Here is a 24,508-nt window from a genome sequence, read left to right as displayed (position 1 = left end):
GTGTATTGCAAGGATAATATCCGCCTTGGTGTAGTACCTTGGTTAGGGTAATTACTCTATGTATTTACTGCTGGTTCAAATAATAAACAAATATAGACATTTATCACTTCATAATTAGACATGATCCTTTAATATTCAAATGACTAATACAAGATTATGTATACGTGTATATAAATGCTTTTACTGATTCCATAAATGATACATTGTTAAAGAATATATATTATATTTTGTAAGTTTGTATGTTGAATCCATGAAGATTGAGAGAAGAAGGCTGAAAGAATGTCTGAATGTAGTGCAGAGCTGGCTTCTATAGTGTGTATGGAGCCACTGAATCGTCAGGAGCCAAGTACATCTAAAAGGAGCTGTGTAAACTGTACGGAGCCGAGTGCAGCTGACAGGAGCCAAGTGTGAAATGATACAAAGATCTTTAAATTTTAAAGTCCTTCTTAAATAAATTTTTAATAACATACACCCAGTCTGGACATACAGACAATTACTTATACAATTAATTTTTTGTACTTTGTAAAGAATTAAAAAAATCACTTTAAAAAAAATCAAAATTACAGTGGCATGTTCTCTATCTTGGTTAAAGATATAAATATTTGCAAAAGAACAAATTATGAGACAAAACAAATGCAAATATATAAAACTAATTTAAAAAAATATATATGTCTTGTATTGATATAGAGATACTTCCTCATCTGCACAAAGTTCCAAATTTGTTGATAAAAACCTTTACTCAGTTGTACTTATATACTAACCTCCTTATTATTTTTCTCATTATTATTATATAAGTTCAATCTGTACCAAAATTAGTAAATAGAAATGCAACAAAGAAATATTAAAATATTCTGGCATAAATTAAACTGGAAATTATTCTTGTCCTTAAACTAAAATTAAGAGTGGATAAAGAAAACAAAATATTATTACTAGTATGAAATTACCTTCAAATAACAGAATAAAATTATATTAAAAATATTGAGAAAACACACAGAAAGAAGTGTTAATAATATAATTTCACAACAAATATAAAAATTGATATAAAAATATCAATGATCGACCAAGATAAAATTTATTTTTTAGTTAACAGTAAAATGTAAATGCAATTGCTCAAGATGTGTTCTATGGCTAGTACAATATAATTATTAAAAATAAATAATGATAAAATGGCAATGAATTTGAAAACTTGAATCAAGATAAAAACAGAAAGATTAAATAGCATTATCCACAATTGACTAATTCTGTTGTGTAGATGGTTATAAAGAAGTAATTAATGTTTAAGATAAAGAAAAACTTGCATAATAAGCTTAATGTTCTCATCTCATTGTAGTTTATTTTAACAACTATAATTTCACTTAACAATATCTAATAACAAAAGAAATATAATATTCAGAGATTGCTAAAATAAATCATTAATACAATATTAACAAAATATTTGGGTTAAATTTTGATTAATCTGAAGAGAAAAATGTAATTTTAATTTGTACATGCAATATAAATGTTCTAGTCATTTGATTCCATATTACACTGGACAGTTGACCTACTAATGAAATCAGATGGTCTAATTGTCTAATGATAAGCATAAAACTGAGGTAATGGCATTTGCACAATAAACATAAATAATAAGGAGCAAGAACTATTCAGAGAAACAGTGAAGGTAATTTAAAAGTTCTACTGGGAACACAATTGTCATAAGTGACACATAAGATTTCAGGAATGTTAAGAAAAGGAGGGCGATTTTATAAACATAGATATCATCTTAATCAAAAAGGCATAAAAAAAGTAATAAATTACAGAATTTATAGATGCTGTCAGAAGTGTGTGGAGCACAAACATTATGGAGAGTGTATGGAGAGCAGAAAAGGAATAGAATTCCTTGAATTGAATTCAATGGAGAAGAAATAATGCAGAGTTTGGGTCAAAAACTGAAAAATGGAGATTCTCAATGCTAAAGATAAAAAAAAATAAAAGATCATGAGAAGGAAGGAGAGGAAAGAGAGAACAGTTTGATTAGCAGTACATTTTAAAGATCAGAGTAAAAAGTAAAAGATAAGACCTTATAGAAATTCAGATATAATACAGTAACCAATAACAGATATATATATATCTCAAACATTTCAATACAAATAAAAAAAATAAATTTATATACTATACCATGCTCCATAATGTAAGATTCTAACAATGAAGAGCAGCTAATACCCTATGATAATAAACTGAATTACAGCTAGTGTTAATTAAAATTCCAAGACGCATTTGAGAAAGAATCACATCTGACAGCCATGTGTCCAACAACCAGAAATAAGAACAATTTCTCATTACAAAATTTTTGTTTATCCATTGTACTACAAATCAAATGACAATGACTAGCTTTATTTTATTTTATTTTTTTTTAATTTAAATTAAATGGCACCTGTTATGTATAATCAGAGGTTAGATGAATATACTAAGGTAGGTAGGCTAGTAGCATCTTATATGTTGTACATTTTAATTTTGATAATAACACATGCCATTTTAATATTCACTTCCTAAATTTTTCAACATATGACCTTGTATGATTAGGTAGAACAGACTAATTTTAAGAACTACAGTTGTAAACATGATAAACCAGTGGCCATAACATGACAATATGACGTTTTCTTCTACATTTGAAACATTCCCAATTTCTATCTTAATCAAAACAAAGTAGTAAACACAAACATCATAGAATGACTCATTTGTATTTGATATCAAAACAAACTGAAGGTGAAACAGAAGCAGAAAACTGCTATCATTTATAATTCATAAGATAAGGCATTATCTAAAATGAAAATGACACAGAATTATGATAATACTTACTCCGATAAGTGTTGTAGGCCTTGGTGGTAATTGTGGCCCATTCAGCAAAACTTGTAACGCTTCAGGTGGAGGAGGAGGTGGTGGAACAGATGGCATTGGAGGTGACCAATTAGCATCTGATGTAGGTAAAGATAAAGAACTGTTATTAGCAATCGGTTGAGAGCTTTGTATATGATGCTGTTGTATGGGCGGTGGCCTGGCTGGTTTATTACCTTTATATGCTCTAATTATAGTCGGTTTAATAATATTCGATGGCAATGTATTATTAATTGTACTATATTGTGAATTAGGATCTTCACTGCTTAATTCAAATATTGTTGGTGGTACAGAGGGAGATGCTCTCCATGTTGGTGAAAATGGATCTTGTGGTCCATTACTATCACACCAAGGATCAGATACAGTAGGTGTTGTATTTGATGATGCAGTGAAAAAATCAAAATCATCTTCAAATCCACTTTCAACCTAAAAATTGAAAAAAAAAAAAATGATAAAATAATTTAACAGTAAAAAATATTACATTGTTAAAACTATGCAGTTTATATATATTATAGCATATGACCATATTGATTTATGACTCATAGTTTGTATAACACAATTTTTTTAATACTTCTTTATTACATCTTTAAATATTTTATGTGCCATACATCTCATCATAAGTAAAAATCTGTCAACTTAACAAGTAGTATTCATAATCTAAAAAATGATAACAATATGAATGAATGATTTTTATCTAAACTAAAAACAGTTTTTAACATTTTCCTAATACTTAACAGCCGAACTTTTCATCAAAATTTTTAAATAATTAACTAAGAGGCTGTGAAGGCAAGTTTATTGATTGATTTATTGTATTCCAGATCTCTACAGTCGGTAAAGTAGATAAAAATCTGTGATATAAGCTTTTGTTAAAATGTCACAAAAAAACCAGACAACATCCAGAGATAAAAACAGACATTTTAGAATAAAACCATTCAGGTTTATACTATACAGATCCTGCCTGTAGAAAATTATAACAAGAATTTAAATTGTTTAAGTTGTGTACTATTTACAACAAGAAGCAAACATAGAATTCAATAAATAAATATATATATAGACACAAATAAATAAATATATTCAATAAATGTAAATATATTTTACAGACAGATGAACTGATGTTGATGGGAGGAAACAGTGCTGACAAAATCTGATTGGATGTGTGATTATGAAATAGCTGTCTATTACCATGCAATTTAGACATTACAAAACCTAGGTTTAAAATATTTTCTCCAGTTTTATACTTTTATAAATATTTTGGTAATATTACAACATTAGAATATTCCTTATATGTAAAAAAGTTAAATGTAAATGCTGTATATTAGATACAAGGTAATTTTAGCTATTAATTATAATATCTAATTGAACAGTTACGTTACAAAAATTAATTAAACTTATCAAAAACCAAATAAATATACAAATGAAGTAAATAAATAAAAAAAGCAATACTGTTTATAATAATGTATATCCCAAAAAGGGTGAAGAATATTGAAGGTACATGAATGTGACCTCAACCCAATTACGTTTTTCACTGCTACTTTACTAGTTGATTTTGAATCACAGTAATATGAACTCAAAAAACTAACTACAGTGCGTCCAGAAAGTCACTGTTCAGTATGCTTTAGAATTATGTGGTGCATTCTGTTCTTTTGAAGTTAGGCTGGTTGCCCTGTGGGTTCATTGCAGGTTGCTCAGTAATAAACCAAGATGTCAGTTATTGAGTTGTGATTGAACGCGCTTTGTTTATTAGAATCAATAGTTACGAAAAATGTAATGGTTCTTTAGGTAGAGGAATGCATTTTTCTTGGTGAACATCTTTCTTGAAGGTGACAAGAATACTGTTTAGTGAAGCACAAGTTTTCTGAGAAGTTTCCAAATTTTCCTGTTCTTCACCACAATGCAGTTTGAACTCTTATCAAAAAATTTCAGCCAATAGGCTCTGTTGAAGACGCTGATCAGTGTGTGTTCAAGACTACAGATCATACCAAAAAACTAAATTATTGTCAATGGTCTAAATGTTTTAGTGATCAAAATTTCATAGGTATCCTTGACATTAGGATTTTTGCAGATGGAAGGTTTTTTACCAGATGATTTCATCTGGGAGGGTATATTAATTCACTAGATATATGAATGTTGTTGACAACTAACCCCCCCATGAATTACAAGAATAATCTTTAAATCAGTTAACAAAAGTGGAAATCAATGAAGCTTGGTTTCAACAAGATGGTACCAAAGCGAACACAGCTAACAGGTCAATGACTTTTTTCTGAAATGTCTTTGATGAAAAAATCATTTTTAAGGGTTTGTGGCCTGCATGACTGCCCGATCTGATTTCATCAGATTACTTTCTATTGGTGGGGGGAGGGGTAGAGAAAAAGAAGCAGTGTATCACAACAGACCACAAACATGACTGATGAACTAAAAACTGCAATAAAGGCATACCTAAGAGACATTCCAGTGCATCAGCTGGTTAAAATGTTTGAAAACAAATTGAAACATCTGCAGTGTTGTACTGATGTTGAAGGAGGTCATTTTCAACACTTTTTATTTATTACAGTTATTGTATTAGCTGCCTCTATAAAATTATGAAATAAAAAGTAATAATTAAGAAAGTTTCATCATTAAACTTCCATAATTCCAGTGCACAGCAACTTTCCAAACATGCTGTATATTTCATAAACTTACAATAACTATTTTAGTTGTGGATTAATCATCAGTAAATCAAACGTTTAAAAATGTTTTAGAACACCATTAATTAAATTGCCAAGTTTATTAACAGCAGCAATTTAATACACTTGTTTAACAAAGTCACCTGCGATCCACTACTATTGATACATGTAGTGATACAATCACTACCAAAGCTGTCGACACTCACTCCATCACTACTGGAACGGGTAGTTAAAGTTGGTGATGCCGGTGGTGAATTAAGGTCAATCAAAGTTCCACTCGGTACTGATATAGGAGGTGGCTGCTGTGATGAACCGTAACTGGCTAAAGATGACGATGATGAAAACAATGTTTGTTTGCTACCAATTCCAATTTCACCAACAGGACGATTATTATTACGACCAGAAGTCTTACGTGTAAACAGATTTGATAACAACTGGGTCGGAGCCTGAAAATTAAGAGAAAATAATATAAAAAATTATTTCTTTCAAAAAGTAATGCGTGTAGCTAAAAACGAAAAAAATACAAGCTAGTTACTGAAAATTAACAAAAGGATAATAACAAAACAAACAAGCCGAACATAGAAATGAATACATTAAAAATTCTTATCTACCTGCTAGAAATGAGTTTTAAAGGTAACAATTATTCAATATAAAAACTAACTTGGCAACAGTAAACCTGTCCAACTATTATCTAAATAATAAATCAATGCTTTTAACATTATACTTACAAATATGTAAAACTACTTTTAAAATATTCAGTATTCAAAATATATAAATTTACCTAATTTTTTTTTTTTTATTTTTGGAAAAAATCACCTAGCCATTCTTAGAAATTACTGATTATCAACACTGCTTCACCAGCATGTTATTTACTGTGTCATTTCCTATCAAGAAATTACATTAAATTAAAAAAATTTTTTTTTTAATATTTCATACTGGTCAATTTAATTCTGGTGTAATAAAATTTGAACAGTAATGTATAAATTCCAAACATTTTGATAAAATCAAGGGTAATAATAACATATTTTTTTAATAAAATGAGAGGGAGAAAAGTTAATTTTACCAGGAATTGAAAGCTTGACAGCAATATTTCAGAAAGTGTGCAGTCAAGGACACACAAATAGAAAAAAATTGGGAACCTCTGCACAATAAGAAAGCATTATTGAGTGTAATAACTTTCATAAAAAGAATCTTTTCTTGACATTTTTAAATTGTAATGTAAAATAATTCATCCATTTTTCTACAATCTTGGTAACTACTAAAACCACATAAAACCTTTCAAGTACAACACATCAGGAATAAAATTAACAACTTCCATATAGCTTTAACATATTATGACAATTCAGTTCACTACAAACATCTCAAAATCGAAAAATGCTAAAGGAAATTTATCTCTACATTCTTTTCAAAATGGTTACAATCAAATTTAACTAAACAATTAAAACTGATGTACATATATGAATGCTTACAGAGTACAATTAAGTTCATAAAAGTTAGCCTAGTATAACTATTATACAGATATGGAGGAAATATAACTATTTGGAGACAATTACAAGTTAATGAGGAAGAGGATAATTACATTTAGAATGAAAAATCAAGAGAATTTACCCAAAACAGATTGTTCTCTCTATTTCATACCTGTAAACTACTATATCAACTTAGTAAATGGCAATAGAAATGGTATCCCATACAACACAATCAATGCCAGAATAATTAAAATTATGCATATCTTGATTTTTGTAACTAGATTTAAACCTACTGTTACAGTTTGGAAATATAACTCTTGAGCCTTAATGTCAAACCTTGTAATAAATGAATGAAAACATGAAGTGTTTAAATAAGTCTTATAAAAAAAAATAAAACATGTCACAAAAACAAATGTATAAAAAATAATATGTTTACAAGTTAAAAAAAATTAATAAGCAGCATATTAAAAAGATTTACAAAAAATTTTAAATTCTTTTAAATACAGTTGAACTATCAAATAATGAAATTAAAAGAAAAATAATAAAAATAAATATAATTAAAAAGTATACGCACTATCAAAATTTAAAAACTTAAATAAAAACAAAGCAACTTACAGAAAGACAAGTGAAATCCATAAAAAGTAAAACAGAAATAAATAAATAAAAGATACTAAAATAGTTTAAAATGAAAGAAAAAGAAACAAAAACTGATTAATCTACATAAAAAAATTTAAGATATATGAATAAATTTATAAAATAGCACAAATGAATATTATGGACAGCAAACCAACATTTCAATAAAATACATCAAAATGAAGTAGTGATGTTTTAATCCAAACAATCATGAGAAAATTAAAAACATTAAATTTTCAAAAGAAATTATTATTTTTAACTACATGGAGAAAAGACATTTTTTAGTTTAATATGAATATATTAAAATCAATAAAGATAATAAAAAAACCAGCAATTAATGAAAATTCTAGGAAGACTTTCCCGAAAAAAAATTTTATTACTGTTAGTGTTCTCTCAATTATTAATTCATTTCTAAATTATTATCTCTAACTTCTACTTATGCTACATACGCTAAGTTAATATAATCTGTTTATCTCCTGTTTTCACAGTTTTATGACATTTTTTTCTTCAATTATTAAAAAATTAGTCTCTGCAATTTTAGGGCCTTATGCTTCACAAAAAAATTTGGTATTTATATAATTTATGCAATTCAGTAAAGCTTACATTATTGCATTTGAATCAACTTCTTAGCTTACGCCAAGCATAATTATTACAAAATGTTAATTTTGGTGGACATTTTGAGGTGAGCCTGATGGCTGATCACAACCAGTTATGTATTTTTGTAATCCTCTAACAATGCTTAATCCAAATACAAAATCAAAATCCAAGATAAAAGTGTTCACACACATACATATTGAATTCAAGAAAGAATTGTTCATTTGTTGAATATTGTGACAAGACAACACAACATCTAAAATAATACAGTAGACAAACCTAAAATTATACCTTATCAGCATAGCATTTCAAATTCCACATTTGAATGTTAAAAATGAAATGATCATGTATAATGAAAAAATTCAATTTTTTTTTTAATAAAAACATACGAATAACATATGAGTTGAACAAGACCAATAATTGTTTTTTTATTGTTAATATTCTACTTTTAATTAAATATTAGTTTTTTTATAAATTTATGTGGCTTATTCTAAAACTAACTTTTAATTTTCTGATTAAAAAAAGGTATAAACATTCACTTACATAAGTTATCAAAATTTTTTTTTTTAAATTACTGCAACTCATATTCAAGTACTTAGCCTCCTACTACAACACCATTTAAAAGAACTCCACTACCAGGGTAACTAGCCAATCATTTAATATATCCATGAGTTCCTTAATAACTCAGCTGGCTGGACTGTAAGGATATCAAAAATTTTGAACTTGAATTGCTCAAGTAAAAGTCACTATGCAAATTGTGCATCGACGTGCAGAAGTACAACACATTTCATGAGTTCCCTTCACCCTACGGAGAAACCTTACTGCTTGGATTGACCTTTAAAAATTGTTACTGAAATTTTTGAAAACGAAGAAAACTGTGGAACAATGTTTTCGTATATAAAATTTATTAAATTTTTGAATGAAATCATTAGTTTGAATTGAAGTTAATCTTTTCTTCCTTATTGTATAGATATGTATGCGTCTTCTTATTTACAAAATCGTTCAATTGGTAAGAATGACAATGACATGTTAAAACAATATCTACAATACTGACACTGATTAGAATGAACAGGAGACACCCGTAAAATGAAATTATAGATTGCTGGTGACACAATAAATGTCTACGTTGCTATGCTAAGCAATTTATTGAAACTTTTTGCTAATCAAATGAAACCACATATTTTCTTTAGTAACTTCTGATTAACACCCAAATAATCAAGAGATAAATTTTATAGCTTGTGAAAAATATCAAAACTCATTGGGATCTAAATTGCAGAACCTTTCAGAAGAATAGTATTACGAGATGTAGAGAAATTATATTTCAGAAAAAATGGTACCAAGCAATGGTACCAATGGCTAACATTTCACCAAAAGGTTGGAGGTCAACAGAATAATTTATTCTTTTGTATTCTTTTCTATTTACTGTAGTCTATTTTTGTAAAAATAATAGTTTAAATACTGCAAGATTCCACTTTTAGTTTATTCAATAGTAATATTTTTAGATCATCATTGATTTTTCGGTAACATTGGAACACTGAAAAGTAGAACATTTCTCTGAAATGGAATAGTTAGAATACAAAAATAATTAAATTCTTTATTAATCTTCTTTTAGGAAAATTAGAGAGACCTAAACTCTTAGCAAACTTAGCAATGATTCCTTTCCCAGACCTAAAAAATATAGATCAAGACTTTATGAATATAGATCAATTTATCAAAATAAATTGTTTTCTACCATGTAGTGTGGATGCATATATTTATTAATGCAAGGCCCTTTTTAGTAGCTGGATAAAAATTTTCCATTAACACTGAAAAAAACTATAAGAAATAACATAACCAACAATAATAGTATAGCTCTGATATAACAAATGCAGAAATTGAGTGCTTAGGCTTAAGTGAGATGCTTAATTCATTTTAAAAACAGAAACCGAACATGTTCTTTAAAAAATTTGGACATTTTTAAAATGGAGATAAAAGAATTTACAATAATGTAAAAGATTTGGTGAAAAAATGCATTTATACCTGAACAACCTATGTTACATCAATTATTTTTAAAAAGATTGCTTTCATATAGTAAATAAATGGTTAGCATTATTATGAATGTATTAAAATAAACATAACAAAAAAAATATTAAAACGTTAAGTATTCAGTACTCAAGTACGGTATCCTTTACTGAAAAATATCCCACGATTTCATCCTCAATCTCATCACAGAGTATAAGAAGAGACTATATAATAAAGCCTTAAAATTTGGTGAATCAAAAATAGAAAGATAGGCTGAAGGAGTAAAATGATAATATATGTTTGAGAAAAAGAAAATCAAAATAACTGCAAACTTCGAAGAGGAAGAACAACTTCATCTTTCTGTTATTTTTCTAATTGTAGTTTAAGAAAATTTCATTTTTTCTATTCCTAATTAGGTCAATATTTTGCTTTCTAATTCAAGTAACTTATTACAAAAGGCTATAGATGAAAAAATAAAGATCTGAAAAATAGATTTAAACAGAGCATTCAATTATAAAAACAATTTCTACACATACAAACTGAGTCCTTACAAAGCGTTAAACTGTTAAACAATTTTGGTATTAGTTATTAGGTCAATAGATAACAGAACATTGATGAGACAGCTGAACACAATTTACACTGTATTGATAAAATGAAGAAAATAGAATTATTTGTCATCTAATTTTTTCAATTAACCTTAATATATAAATATACAGCTCTAAAAAGGAAAGTCTACACTATCTGATGTTTTGGTACTTAAAGTAATGTTGTTACCCAAGAGAATGTGGATAACTGAGGAACTAAGAATTCTTAATTTTTTTATTTTTTATTTTCTGCTAAGCCCCAATTTCTTAGTAAGGAAGAAATCATAAGCCACTAATGAGAATGTATTTTTTCTCTAGTTAAAAAAAAAAATTCCAGAGCAAATTAAGAAGAAAAAAAATAATAAGAAAAAGTTTTGCTTCAATAATTATTTCACAGAAGTGAATTAGTAGAAGCACAACTAAGTAGAACTGCATTCACCAAATACAAAAAAAATTAACCTTGGGAATAAAATTGTTGAGTCTAAATTTTGCAGATGTGATTCTTGCTGAAAAAAACTAAATATTACATGTTACATCAAAACTATTCTGAAAACAGAAAGAAAATAAAATAAATACTTCAAACATAAGTTATATCATGTAAAAACTAAGAAACTATCCCAAATTATAAATTATTTTATAATCATCCCTAAAGTAAAATATCATTTGCAAGTTAAAGTGAATTAAGAAAGTAAAATAGTAAGCTAACAAAATACAGATGTACATAAAAACATAAAAAATAAATAAAATTAAGCGGTAACACAACATCTGTTTTCACAAACAATACTAACACACAAATTTAATATACTGGAACAGGGACTACTAGAGAGTAACAGTACACAGATAAATACACTAATAAATAAAAATAATAGTAATAATAATAATCAATAATAATGGAAGAAAGAATGAATATATAAAAACAACAGCAAGTAATGATAATGAAGGCTTGACACAATATATATATTGAGGCCGCAAGCTATATCATTTTTGACAAACAAACCTTTGGAATAAATTTTATGCAAATTTGTCTGTAAATAGTTCCAGCAACCTGAAATTAAAAATTTATTTTACTTTTAATTATATTAAAATTCTAAAAATAAAAATTAGAAATAATAGTTAAATAGATATTAAATGTGTAAACAATATTTAATAAAATATAAATTAATGTAAAATGTAATATAATGATAATGAAGAATATCAGTGACAATTTATTAACTGGGCTGAGATGAAGATATATATATATATATATATATATATATATATTTTACGGTATTATTTCAGAAAGGTCTTTAAGTGAAAAAATTTCCTTATACATCCTACTAACATATAATATTCAATTTTTTTTCATGTTTGATATATATGTTTCTTTGTACATACATATCATGGGAAATCTGTTTAGGAGAAGTCCCTAACTGCTTTGTACCACATTAGGTTTTAATATTATTTATCAGTGTGTCATCCTACACAACATGCTAGACAAGATAAACCGGTATCTGCCCTGATAGATAGATTATCATTTCTCACACTTGCTTATTTTACTTAATTCCTTCTTCCCATATTTTGCCTCTGAAAGTGGAGCCATGATCCTGATGCAATCTCAATGATGAAGACCTGAGGAAGAAACAGTGCATCCTTGGTTTCTAGTACAGAAGCTGCACAATAAGCTTATCACCTAACTGTCATATAAAGACAGATGGCCTTACCTCAAAAAACAAAAAATTAATACAAGTTGGAAGTGTTTTGCAGTTTAAAAATGACCAACTAATATATATACTGTGGTGTATAAAAAATTATTTTTTTTACCAAACATCACATGATTTAACTCATGGTGAATAGTATTTATGTTGTACAGTAATCATCTACTGATGAGCAGTCAGTAGATGATTACTGTTGTTTATTGACATCATTGGTAGCACTCAATGAGAAAAGTCAATGAAATCATGCATTTTAATTGTAGTTAATTGTCTTAAGAAATTGCAAAAGACAGTGTCGTTTCAAATGATTCACGGCATAAGATCAAGTCAAAAACTTAGAACACCCCATTTTATATCACTGTTTGTCTAACCATTACAACAGATCATCACAATTCACTATTGATTTATAATCTTTGCATAAAAAATCTATTTTCTTTTTCATCATCCGAGTTCTCCTGATCTTACCCCAGCAAGATACGTTTTCTATATTTGAAGTGAAAATCCTGAAGAAAGTAAGATCTGTGATGATAAAGAAGACAACACAGAATCTATAAATGGAAATACCGATGAATCCAAAAAATGTATTTTTCAGGATTTTGTTTTATTGTACTTTGAGATGCGTAAATGTAAGTAGAAAAGGTCTGTTAGGCCCAGAAAATTGAAAAATATTTTTTGGCCTTAAAATTCATGTTCAGGAACTTTTTTTTACAGACCATTAATGTTTTATATTTTATATACTCACAACTTAAAGTTAAATATAAGTATTATTAGAATAAAACAGCTTTATTACTTGAATCTTATGGAGCTGAAATAAGCTTTTAAAATTGCATTTGTTCAAACTAAACATATGCATACATAAGTTTCATATATATAAAACACGGAAGGCATAATCCTGTTGAGACCACTAAATTTCAAATTTATTCTGAATTTAAACAGAAACAAGTCAAAAATGTTTACATGAATGACATCATATAAAAACAATTTTTAACACATATCTTAAATAAATACCAACAAATGAATCCATGAAAGAAACAAATGTTGGCATTTTCCAACTAGTTACTGACTAAATAGATAACTATTGCAGTAAATAAAACTTTTTTTTATCAAATCTAAAAGGATAATAATGTGTTAAGTAACTTTGTATATTTTTTTGTTATTCCAAAATGACATACTGATTTTTATTAATACACAATCAAAAACAATACCTTCTCAATTTTATTCAAGAAATTTTATTTTATTCTAATATAAAATTTATGTTAGGATTATTCAAAGGGTTTAAAAGATGTATGGTCTTGAAGAGAAAAACAATTTCTCAATAACTTTGTAAACAGTTACCTAAAATAAAGTTGAAGATGGCATCTCAGCTATTAGTTCAGTTATTTGTGCAAACTCTGAAAAGGAAATACAATCCCCGGACGAGTCAAATAAGAAGATTTAGCTTATTGAACTTCCTGGTTGCTAATTTTGCTAATTTTATTACTATCCTAAGTGATAGCAACATAGGGCCAGTTTGACAGTTGAGGCATAATAACTGTCTAGAAAGAATGTGGAAGGAGGGAATGAACAAAGTACACAGGGACTGCTATGGAAGTGAAGCCAAGTATTAATCTCAGCATAAACAAAATCATTTGAACCCACCAGGTTAGTCTAGTGGTGAATGCATCTTCCAGAACAGCTGATTTGGAAGTTGAGAGTTCCAGCATTCAAGTCCTAGCATTCAAGTCAGTTATTTTTATATGGATTTGAATACTAGATCATGGATACCGGTGTTCTTTGGTGGTTGGGTTTCAATTAACCACACATCTCAGGAATGGTCAAACTGAGACTGTACAGGACTACACTTCATTTACACTCATACATATCATCCTCATTCATCCTCTGAAGTAATACCAAAATGGTAATTCCCAGAGGCTAAACAGGAACAAGAAACAAAATCATTTAGATTGTTTTATAAAACTTGGTTGAGTATTTGTAAATAAGTATGAAGGATCATAAACTAACTAAGCAAAATATTCATAATTTTAAAAAATATTTCTGGCAAACACATTTTTTCTTGACTCTAGTACCCTCAGTGGTTTTGGCCTTGCTAAAATCCCTTCACAATCTTTTTATTACTCGCCACTCTTCGTCACCCACTCATTCTTCTTGAATCATGTCAAGCCTCGAGTGATACTAATTTTTTACTTTTTCTTGGTCAATCAACCCTTCTTCTTCCAAATTGTCATAACCATCCTCATTTTATTCATCATCTCAATATGTCTCACCCAACTTTTTATTTGGGCATTTATAACTCAAACAATAATTTCTTCCTTCTAGTATAGAAAGAATGCTTAGTTCTTTTTTTCCTGTACTCTCCAATTATGAGGTTCACTCACTGAGAAAACAGACAAACATCTATAATTTACTAATATGTATGTATTTTTTTTTTGTCTTCAGTCATTTGACTGGTTTGATGCAGCTCTCCAAGATTCCCTATCTAGTGCTAGTCGTTTCATTTCAGTATACCCTCTACATCCTACATCCCCAACAATTTGTTTTACATACTCCAAACGTGGCCTGCCTACACAATTTTTCCCTTCTACCTGTCCTTCCAATATTAAAGCGACTATTCCAGGATGCCTTAGTATGTGGCCTATAAGTCTGTCTCTTCTTTTAACTATATTTTTCCAAATGCTTCTTTCTTCATCTATTTGCCGCAATACCTCTTCATTTGTCACTTTATCCACCCATCTGATTTTTAACATTCTCCTATAGCACCACATTTCAAAAGCTTCTAATCTTTTCTTCTCAGATACTCCGATTGTCCAAGTTTCACTTCCATATAAAGCGACACTCCAAACATACACTTTCAAAAATCTTTTCCTGACATTTAAATTAATTTTTGATGTAAACAAATTATATTTCTTACTGAAAGCTCGTTTAGCTTGTGCTATTCGGCATTTTATATCGCTCCTGCTTCGTCCATCTTTAGTAATTTTACTTCCCAAATAACAAAATTCTTCTACCTCCATAATCTTTTCTCCTCCTATTTTCACATTCAGCGGTCCATCTTTGTTATTTCTACTACATTTCATTACTTTTGTTTTGTTCTTGTTTATTTTCATGCGATAGTTCTTGCGTAGGACTTCATCTATGCTGTTCATTGTTTCTTCTAAATCCTTTTTACTCTCGGCTAGAATTACTATATCATCAGCAAATCGTAGCATCTTTATCTTTTCACCTTGTACTATGTATGTATAGATTTCAATAATTATATTACTTTTTAACATAATATTTCTTTCACTAAGCATTTATTCCATCTTCCTGTGAGTTTTTGTAATCCACCAGCAAAGAGTACTTAGACCTGATCTCCAGATTACATCTCCAGTTCCCAGCATAATTTGGGTGATCATATCTTATGTTTGGCAAGATGAGGGCAAGCACTGTCATGTTGAAGAATCACTTCTTTTAATCTATATTGTTTAGTACAAATAGCTGCTGTATTAAAATGTTTTTCTCCATATCCCATCACAGGTTTTTTCTTTCGACTAAGAAATGCCTTCACAATCAAACTGATTTTCAGTTATGTACAGATCTGTAATCTTGATATTTTGTGTCTTTCATCATCATTTTTGGTACTCAATAAATACATTTCTTAATAGATTGTGAGTCATCATGGGTATTAATATTAATTTTCTGCATTATTTTCTCCACAATCACTCAACAATTATTAAAAAAACATTTGTTCAAAACTTTTTATAAAATTTCTCATAACATCTGTACTAGATGTCTTAGACATGCAAATCAATAACACTTTTAACCATACAAAAATTAGTTGCCTTGCAAGCTTTTAAGTATGTGCCTAAAATATTTCCATGCAATATATACTGCATTCAGCATTGATTTGCCACCAATAGCAAAATTTGGCAGGTTTTGCATCTTTAAATAATAAAAAATAATTAACTGTACACTGCTCCTCAAAAGTGCAATATGACAATGAGCTGTCCATTCTTAACATGAGCATTGAAAATAAACAAAATACATACATACATGGACAGAAGAACACACATGGACTGAAGTGAGTGGTATTACAATGCTCAATGAACAGCACAGGCTTACACTAATGTAATTAACCTTCATATAATCGACTAAAGAAATTAGTTCCCACTCTATGCTTATTTGCTAGTTTACTTATTGAATAAACCTGTATTACCTTCCTTAACTGGCCAGTTTTTCACAAAACCTTTCAAATCTTCTCAATACTCTTTCATCAAACTTTTGTTTACACTTATATATGATAAATATCATACCAAGAATTTATCAATTTTTATATTGAGAAAACATGTACTTAACTTGAAATTTAACACAAAAGTTGTATTATTTCTCTCACTGATGTAAATTATATAGAATTACTGAACATTAAATAATTACTGAGGAATTACAAAATAAAAACAGATTGCCACTTTGAATTTATTTATTTTATGAGAAATTATTTCTGTCCAATATAGGCAATGAAACATTGGCAAAGAGAAAGTTCCAAAAGCAAAAATGTAGAATATTTTGAAATGTATATTCAATGTACCTAACCCTAACCCTTTAAAGTAAGCCATAGTAATTCCTCTTTTTAAGAAAGGCTCGGATACTGATGTTAATAACTATAGACCAATATCTCTTCTCTCTGTTTTCTCGAAAATATTAGAAAAAATAATGAAGAAACGTTTATTAGTTTTTTTAAATGCTAACAAATTTTTAAGTGAAAATCAATTTGGTTTTGTTGTGGAGAAATCTACTGAAGATGCTCTACTTAATTTTTGTTCATCGTTGTTTGAAGGTTTAATTAAAAACTTATGTAACGGGAATTTTTGTGGATATAACCAAAACATTTGATTGCGTTGATCATGATATTCTTTTGAATAGGTTATGGGAAGCGGGAGTTAGAGGTATCACTAATAATTGGTTCAAAAGTTATTTAACAGGTCGTACACAGTGTGTCAGTTTCAAAAATTCAGTTAGTGATTCAACCCCAATTTCCTGCGGTGTCCCTCAGGGTTCTGTGCTTGGGCCAATTCTATTTTTGGTTTACATCAATAATTTATGTACTGGTAAATTCACAGGTTCTCTGACTTGTTTTACAGATGATATTGTGCTCTCTTACTCCTCAGAAAATGCATTTACTGTTAAAAATGAAATGCAAAATGACTTGAATATGCTAAAACTGGTTTACAATAAACAGAATGGCCCTGAGTACTAAAACTAAATTTGTTCATTTTACATTGAGTACCAGGTCTAAGCGGGTTACAGTTGATGATATTTATTTTAAATGTAAACCTTGTCTTTTGGATAATAATTTTTGTGGTAACTGTATCCAAATAGAGCGGGTTGACCAACTAAAATATTTGGGTGTTATAATTGATGAGAGTATCAACTGGAAGGCTCATATAACTAGTATGAAGGGTTACGTGAATTCAGCGCTTAGGAAATTCTATTATCTTAAATATATTTGTCCAATTTCTGTCCTTAAAACAATATATTATTCAATTATTAATTCAAAATTGCAATATGGCATTTGGTGTTGGGGAGGTACGTATATTTCTACTCTCAATCCTGTTATGATTGCTCAAAAGAAGAATGTAAGAATTATGACTAAAGTAAATAAATTTGAACCATCCTTCCCACTGTTTCAAAGATTGCAAATCTTACCATTAAGGTATATTTATGTTTATCGGGTTTTGCGGATATTCTATATTAGAAGAGGTTATATGAGGGGTAATAATAGTGTTTATTCAGGCAGGCTACAAGCACAGAACCGTGTAGCTATTCCATTTCCGAAAAACGAGGCTTATAAACGCTTCTTCATTTATTGTGCCCCAAAGTTGTTTAATAAACTTCCAGTTTCTATAACATCTGCAAATTCTCTACCAATCTTCTCCAAAAGGCTGAGACTATGGCTTTTGACGTTGCAGGATATTCAATTTCTTTTTAATTAACAAACTAAATTTTTCATTTTTCATTGAGTGACACTAATTTATTAGTCATTGAATAATCGTAATTTAGTTATGAGTAAGTAAGTGTTAGATAAATCGTTAAGTAATCGTGTAAACATTGAAGGTAAAGTTCTACTATGTGTAATTTTCTTAGGTTATAAATAATTAAGTGAATCTTTGTGTTTTTATTAGAAAAAATTGTTAGCATCCGTCTCAACTGATTATTTTAAGAACTGATGGTGACCTCAACACAGCTATGCGCTAAGGAGGCACCTATCCTTAGTACATATACTTTTATTTTTTAAGTAATAAACGGTAATAAATAATAAAGCATTAATCTAAGTTTTTTTGTTAGTCTCTTAAACTGCGTTTTTTTGTTTTTAGATTTTTTTTTTATTAGATCAAATCCAAGAATTTAATGTTAATTTTTAAGAATTAAAATTTGTTAATAAAAATTCATTTAAAGCTACATTTAATTAATTAAATCAGTTTAAATGTAGTAGTAATTAAAAACAAAATTAAGGATATTGTGATTTTAATTAACTTAAGAGAAATTTTGTAAATTAGTTTATTAATGTTAATTTTATATTTTTCAGTTATCATAGTTATATGTTACTGTATATTGTAAAAACATTCTTTTTTGTATATGTATTACGGAATAAAGAATTATTATTATTATTTATGTAACAATTAACTTGAAATGCAACTTAAATGATTATTTAACAGCCTTTGTTATCATTATCATAATCTTTACTTAAATGTAAGTTATAATTTCTTTTTTAATTTTTTAAAATAGTTTATAAAATAATTTGGTTAACCTGTTTATGAAAATATTATAAGATGATGTACTAATGATCACAATATAGAAACACGCTTTACTGTTTACTTCTTACTGTAAATCTGTTTGTAATTATTTATTGCATGTTTTATAATATCTATCGTCAAATACATTTTGTCTGAATAGAGTATTAAAAATGACATGTTAGAGAGTGAAAGTGATAATTTCAATTCAGGATTAATTAATGAATAAAATAACTTAAAATTAATCTATTAAGAGTTAATAGATAAGTATGTATACTAAAGTTAAAAAACTCATCATTTTTAAAATTCTAATATTAATTTTATTTTAAAAATTTACATCTTTTTGCACTTAAAATAAATAATAACCAAATGGTTTAAATGAAAAACAAAATAACAGTATATTTATACTCAATATTAATTTTCAAAATTATAATTAAAACGTTTTCTAATGATACTACTCTCAAGTACAATAAAATATGATTTTAATTTTATTTCAAGTACTAAATATAATGGTTAATGATTTATTATTTATTATTTACACAACAGTGAATATATAGATTAACAGCTGCCATGTAACAGTTTGTTTGCCATATGCATGCTTGAGTGCATGCAGTAAATGCATACGACAAATGTTTTTTTCTTAACTATAAATCAATATATTAAAACTAACTAGATACAACCTAAAAAAAAATTCTGAAGTGACAAAAACCAGAATACAAATTCCATGTTCCAATTTCACTCTGAAAAATCTTAGTAGATAAAACACATCTTTCCTTCTTAAAATTAGCATATGAAATATTTAATAAAATTATGTTACATCATTTCCTTCATGAATCTTCTTTTCAGTAATACCTCTCATAAATTATTTAACTTTTTAAATTTAAGATATTAACAATAGTGACTACAGCAACAGAGTCACTACTCTCTGGTGAACAATTTACAGATCATTCATAAAAAACCACAAAGCAAACAATTCTGGGAATGGTGAGATTCATAATGATTTCTTTATGAAGTTTTAGCCTGTTTCTAAGTGGCTCTTTCATGTCTAAGAGAAAAATAATTTATTGCTCCATATATTTTAATTAGAGAAACTCATCGGACAGAAATGTCTCTGTATTGGAAAAGATAGCAAATTTTTGGAGCAGTTGTAGGCCTGGAAAGGAATAGATCATCCCTTTGAATGGATCTGTTTAATCTCATTTATAGGTTTCTTTGTGAGTAGACTTCCCCGTTTTTCACTATCCACCCCTTTGCCTTACACTTGATCTAAACTAAAAATGTCAAGACCTATACAGTGCATTTTTGTTATATATTATGGTTTGATGGGGCTGGCTGTACAAACTGACCTCCTTCCACCCAGTTTTACAATGATCCAAATCTTGGGCCAAGTTGCACACTGGGTAACTTAACTGCACGTTTTGAACTGCATATCAAGAGGAAATTTTAGAAACATGCACTACTGGTAAACACTACATAAAGTGAAATAAGGTATATCATATCTAATTTTGTTTCTTTTTTTATTGCATAGTTTGCAAACCGTAAAATTACTTCTTGTAATAATAACTTCTTGTATTTATTTTTACAATGGGTGATTTGAATGAGCAGCAACAAATTAACATGAAATTTGTGTGAAACTAGTAAAACATACTCTGATCCATCCTTAGGAAGGATGTTGGCATAAATAGTCACCTCTCATGTCATAAAAGTCAATGTTGTAATCATAGTTTTGACTGTGTGGAAACTGACTGAAAAGTATAATATTTTAATTGATCAATCTATATTTTAATTTAAAAAAACTTAGGGTACACCAAATCATAGCCAAGTTTGCACACCACTTGATATCACAATAGCAAAACCATGGTATTGTAGTCTACCAGGAGTCATAATTGTGCTAATGATAACAAAACATTTTTAAACAATATTGTAACAAGTGAAGAAATATGGTTACAGCTACGATGTCAAGTTCAGTCTTTAGAATACATTGCGGAAAGTTTTCCAAGACAAAAAAAATACCAAACAATTCAATCAAATTATTTGTTTTATATCATGTTGAATGTTTTTTTGACAGTAAAAGTTTCATCTGCTATAAAAATTTTCCTGAAAGACAAACTGTCATGTAATACCATTAAGTTTTAAAAAATGTATTTATATGTCAGGAAGAAGCTCAAAATTTAGGTAAAAAAACAGTTGTCATGTCAGGAAGAAGCCCAAAATTTAGGGGGAAAAACAGTCTCCACAACAATGTAGTCGTGTATTCATTATTGTTAATTGGTGAGTTTAGGGCAAAAAACCAGCATCACTGTATTTTACACCCTCTGCACTCTCCTGACATGTCCATTGCAGTCTTTTTTCTTCCTAAACTCAAACTCAAATCAATTTTAAATGCTGAAGGTTTGACATGATTTACAAAATAAAAGAAATTCACAAATGACATTAAAGACAATTTCCAACAAAACTGTTAATAAGTGAATCAATACAGGATGGAGACTACATCAGTGAAGATAAGACAAACAGCGCCCACATAAGCTCTAAATATACAGAATTGTTGAAGTTTGGTAACATTTTTAAACAGACATCGTACATGTGATAGAATAAATGAAAACTGCAGTTAATACAATGTCTATTAAAAGCCACTTACTCAATTTAAGCAGACACTTTATAAAAAATACTAATTGTGACTGAATGGTATTATATTACATGACAATCTACAAGTTCCAAAAAAACTGTAAAATAGTACAGTTGTAGAAAAATATCAATATATTTAAAAATTTTTGTGTGTGAACATTTACATCACACATACTCAGATAATACCCTTCAAAAAACTACACACACTGTAAAAAACTATTCAAATTTTAGGACCTAAACGCTTGTAGACCTGTCTTCATTTTTTGTTTAAATTATTTAAGGAACCACAATTTTATTCTATTCTAAAAAAAATTTAAGACCTTAATTTTCTATTCATACATTCATAAATGAAACTTCAACATGCATTCATTCCCTCTGTTTAAAACATTCAAAAATTAACTACACAATTTTAGAGATGTCATATTTATTTATAAAAGAAAAATAAATATATTGAGATGTAAGTAAATTATAATTTTTATAATTAAATTATATTCTGCTGATAAGATGCAACTTCCTAGATTATTTATTAATTAATAGTTTGATTTATACATATCACTGCATTATTTATGAACAAAATGATTATATGTGTGTATATATTAAACAATATTTTAACTAAATGATATTGAATGATAATGCTTTAAGGTCATTAAATCATTCAAGGTCCTCACTATCAAAACATATATACGTACACACAAAATAAAGTTTAATAATAATCTAGCAGCTACTCATGATAAGAATACCATATGTAGGTGGGTTGTTAGTTATCTATAATAAAATAAGTAACAGACCCATTCAAGCACATAAATATGAATAGTTATAAAAAATGTATTCATCAATGTTATGGAAAAAAAAATAGTAATAATAATAATATAGCCCATGAATACATGTCATTGAATATAAACACAAATTGTTTATATTAAATAAAATTGATGAAATATCAGTAAAGAAATACACATATCAAGACCATGTACAAAAAAAAAACTAAAAAAAAAAACAATTAATTATGACATTAATAAATAATGAATATTTTTATCTTTTAATATTAATTTAATAAATGTAATGTCATAACAAAACTTTCCAATAAATCTGAAAACTATAATTTTAAAACAATTCAGTATATAATCGTTAAAGACGACACATTTTCAAACTATCTTTTACATGATGTATGCAGTAATCATAACATCAATAATTGTTTGAAAAGTGAATAGAAAGTGTTAAAAATCACACTAATCTGTGATAAATAATACGATGTAGTGATAAACATAAACAAACATAACACAATGATTTTCATGATCAATAATCTGTCTCATGAAAGCGTGCAGCACCAAAACACATCAGTACAATGATTCTAATTTAATTTAATTTAGCACAATCCATCTGGAAAAAACAGTGCTCTTTACTTTTAACATAAAAATGAAGTAAAAATAACTTGTAATAAAAAAATTAGAAAATTATGAAAAAATTATACATTTACCTTAATACACAAATTTTAAGAAAATATGTTACCATTATATTAAAATCTCATCAAGTAAAACAGAAAAAATATTTGTTATCTCAATGCATTTCTTCAAAACCTGATAGCTACTGTCTGTTGAACTATTGTCATCGTTTCCCAAATTTATTTATGTCTTCATCTTCAAAAATATTTTCACACAAGCTCTCTGCACGCTTCTCATGCGGTTTTTCTTCTTTAATTACATGTACAATGCAATTTTTCCAAGTATTTGCATCTACTCTATTAACACCTTCTATCAATAAATGTTTTACATCTTAATTTAATGCTATTATTAATCCCAATAAGTCTTTGACTTGTGCCCATATCAATTCTACTGGTTAAAAATGGAATAGTATAGAGGAACACATACGTAACAAGACACAATTTTTTGATTTTGTGATTTCATCTACTTGATAATGAATATATTTTTGTTTAACTGATTTTACTATTTTGAAAAGTTCTACTTTAAACATGTCCTCAGTGTACGTAATTTTAACCATTTGGCAATCTCCAATTTTTAGGTTGAAGTATTTGAAAATTTTTCAGTTTTCCAACAATGGTACTGTGCATTATCCGTTTACAATGACAGATCCTTCTGCAACAATTTTCGACAATTTTTTTTAAACCTTTGCATAAAATTGTCACCATTCATTTTATTGTGATACTCTTGGGAAGATCTGGAATACACACCATTTAAAAATCCATTTTCACATCCTACATGCGTTACTACAAATTGTTTACCTTTTCCAACCAGGGTTTTCACCCCTTGGTCGCGTTCCAAGTGGCATGATACTTAAGGATACCAGAAACACTGAAATATACTATTCTGAAGATGAGGACATGGACCAATTAAGTGTTCACCGTTGTGGTGGAGGAGGAAGATCCAGAGATGGTGAAACAACTTGTACAAGCCCTTACCAAAATCACACAGACAGGGGGACACAAACTTCTACCGGCAGCTCCCAACGATGAACTAGGCAGCAAGGTCAGTAAAATTTTGGAGTATTGGGCCAGGAGGAAGGAATCACCTGAGGAACAATGGCTTCTGCACCTGGTTGGAGTTAAACAAGGCAAGATGGGCGCACCATGGGGACCCGCTTCTTAAGATGGTGCTGGTATGA

General features: G+C 28.3%; 1 protein-coding gene across 2 annotated transcripts in view; it reads right to left on the bottom strand.

Annotated features, from left to right (window-relative positions):
- The window catches only part of l(3)05822 (SH3 domain-containing lethal (3) 05822), a 60,306-nt gene that overhangs the window by 11,150 nt on the left and 24,648 nt on the right, over nucleotides 1-24,508 (bottom strand). Inside the window, exons 4-5 of one of the 2 annotated variants that reach the window (XM_075370717.1) lie at nucleotides 5,678-5,980; nucleotides 2,836-3,297 (exon numbers count right to left, since the gene is read on the bottom strand). In XM_075370717.1, coding sequence (XP_075226832.1) covers nucleotides 2,836-3,297; nucleotides 5,678-5,980 — 765 coding nt within the window. The remainder of the gene's footprint in view (nucleotides 1-2,835; nucleotides 3,298-5,677; nucleotides 5,981-24,508) is intronic. The other variant, XM_075370718.1, reaches the window with a different exon arrangement.

Source organism: Lycorma delicatula, chromosome 7, assembly GCF_047948215.1.
Source record: "Lycorma delicatula isolate Av1 chromosome 7, ASM4794821v1, whole genome shotgun sequence".
NCBI classification, from domain to species: domain Eukaryota; kingdom Metazoa; phylum Arthropoda; class Insecta; order Hemiptera; family Fulgoridae; genus Lycorma; species Lycorma delicatula.
This window is presented reverse-complemented; position numbering and strand designations above follow the sequence as displayed.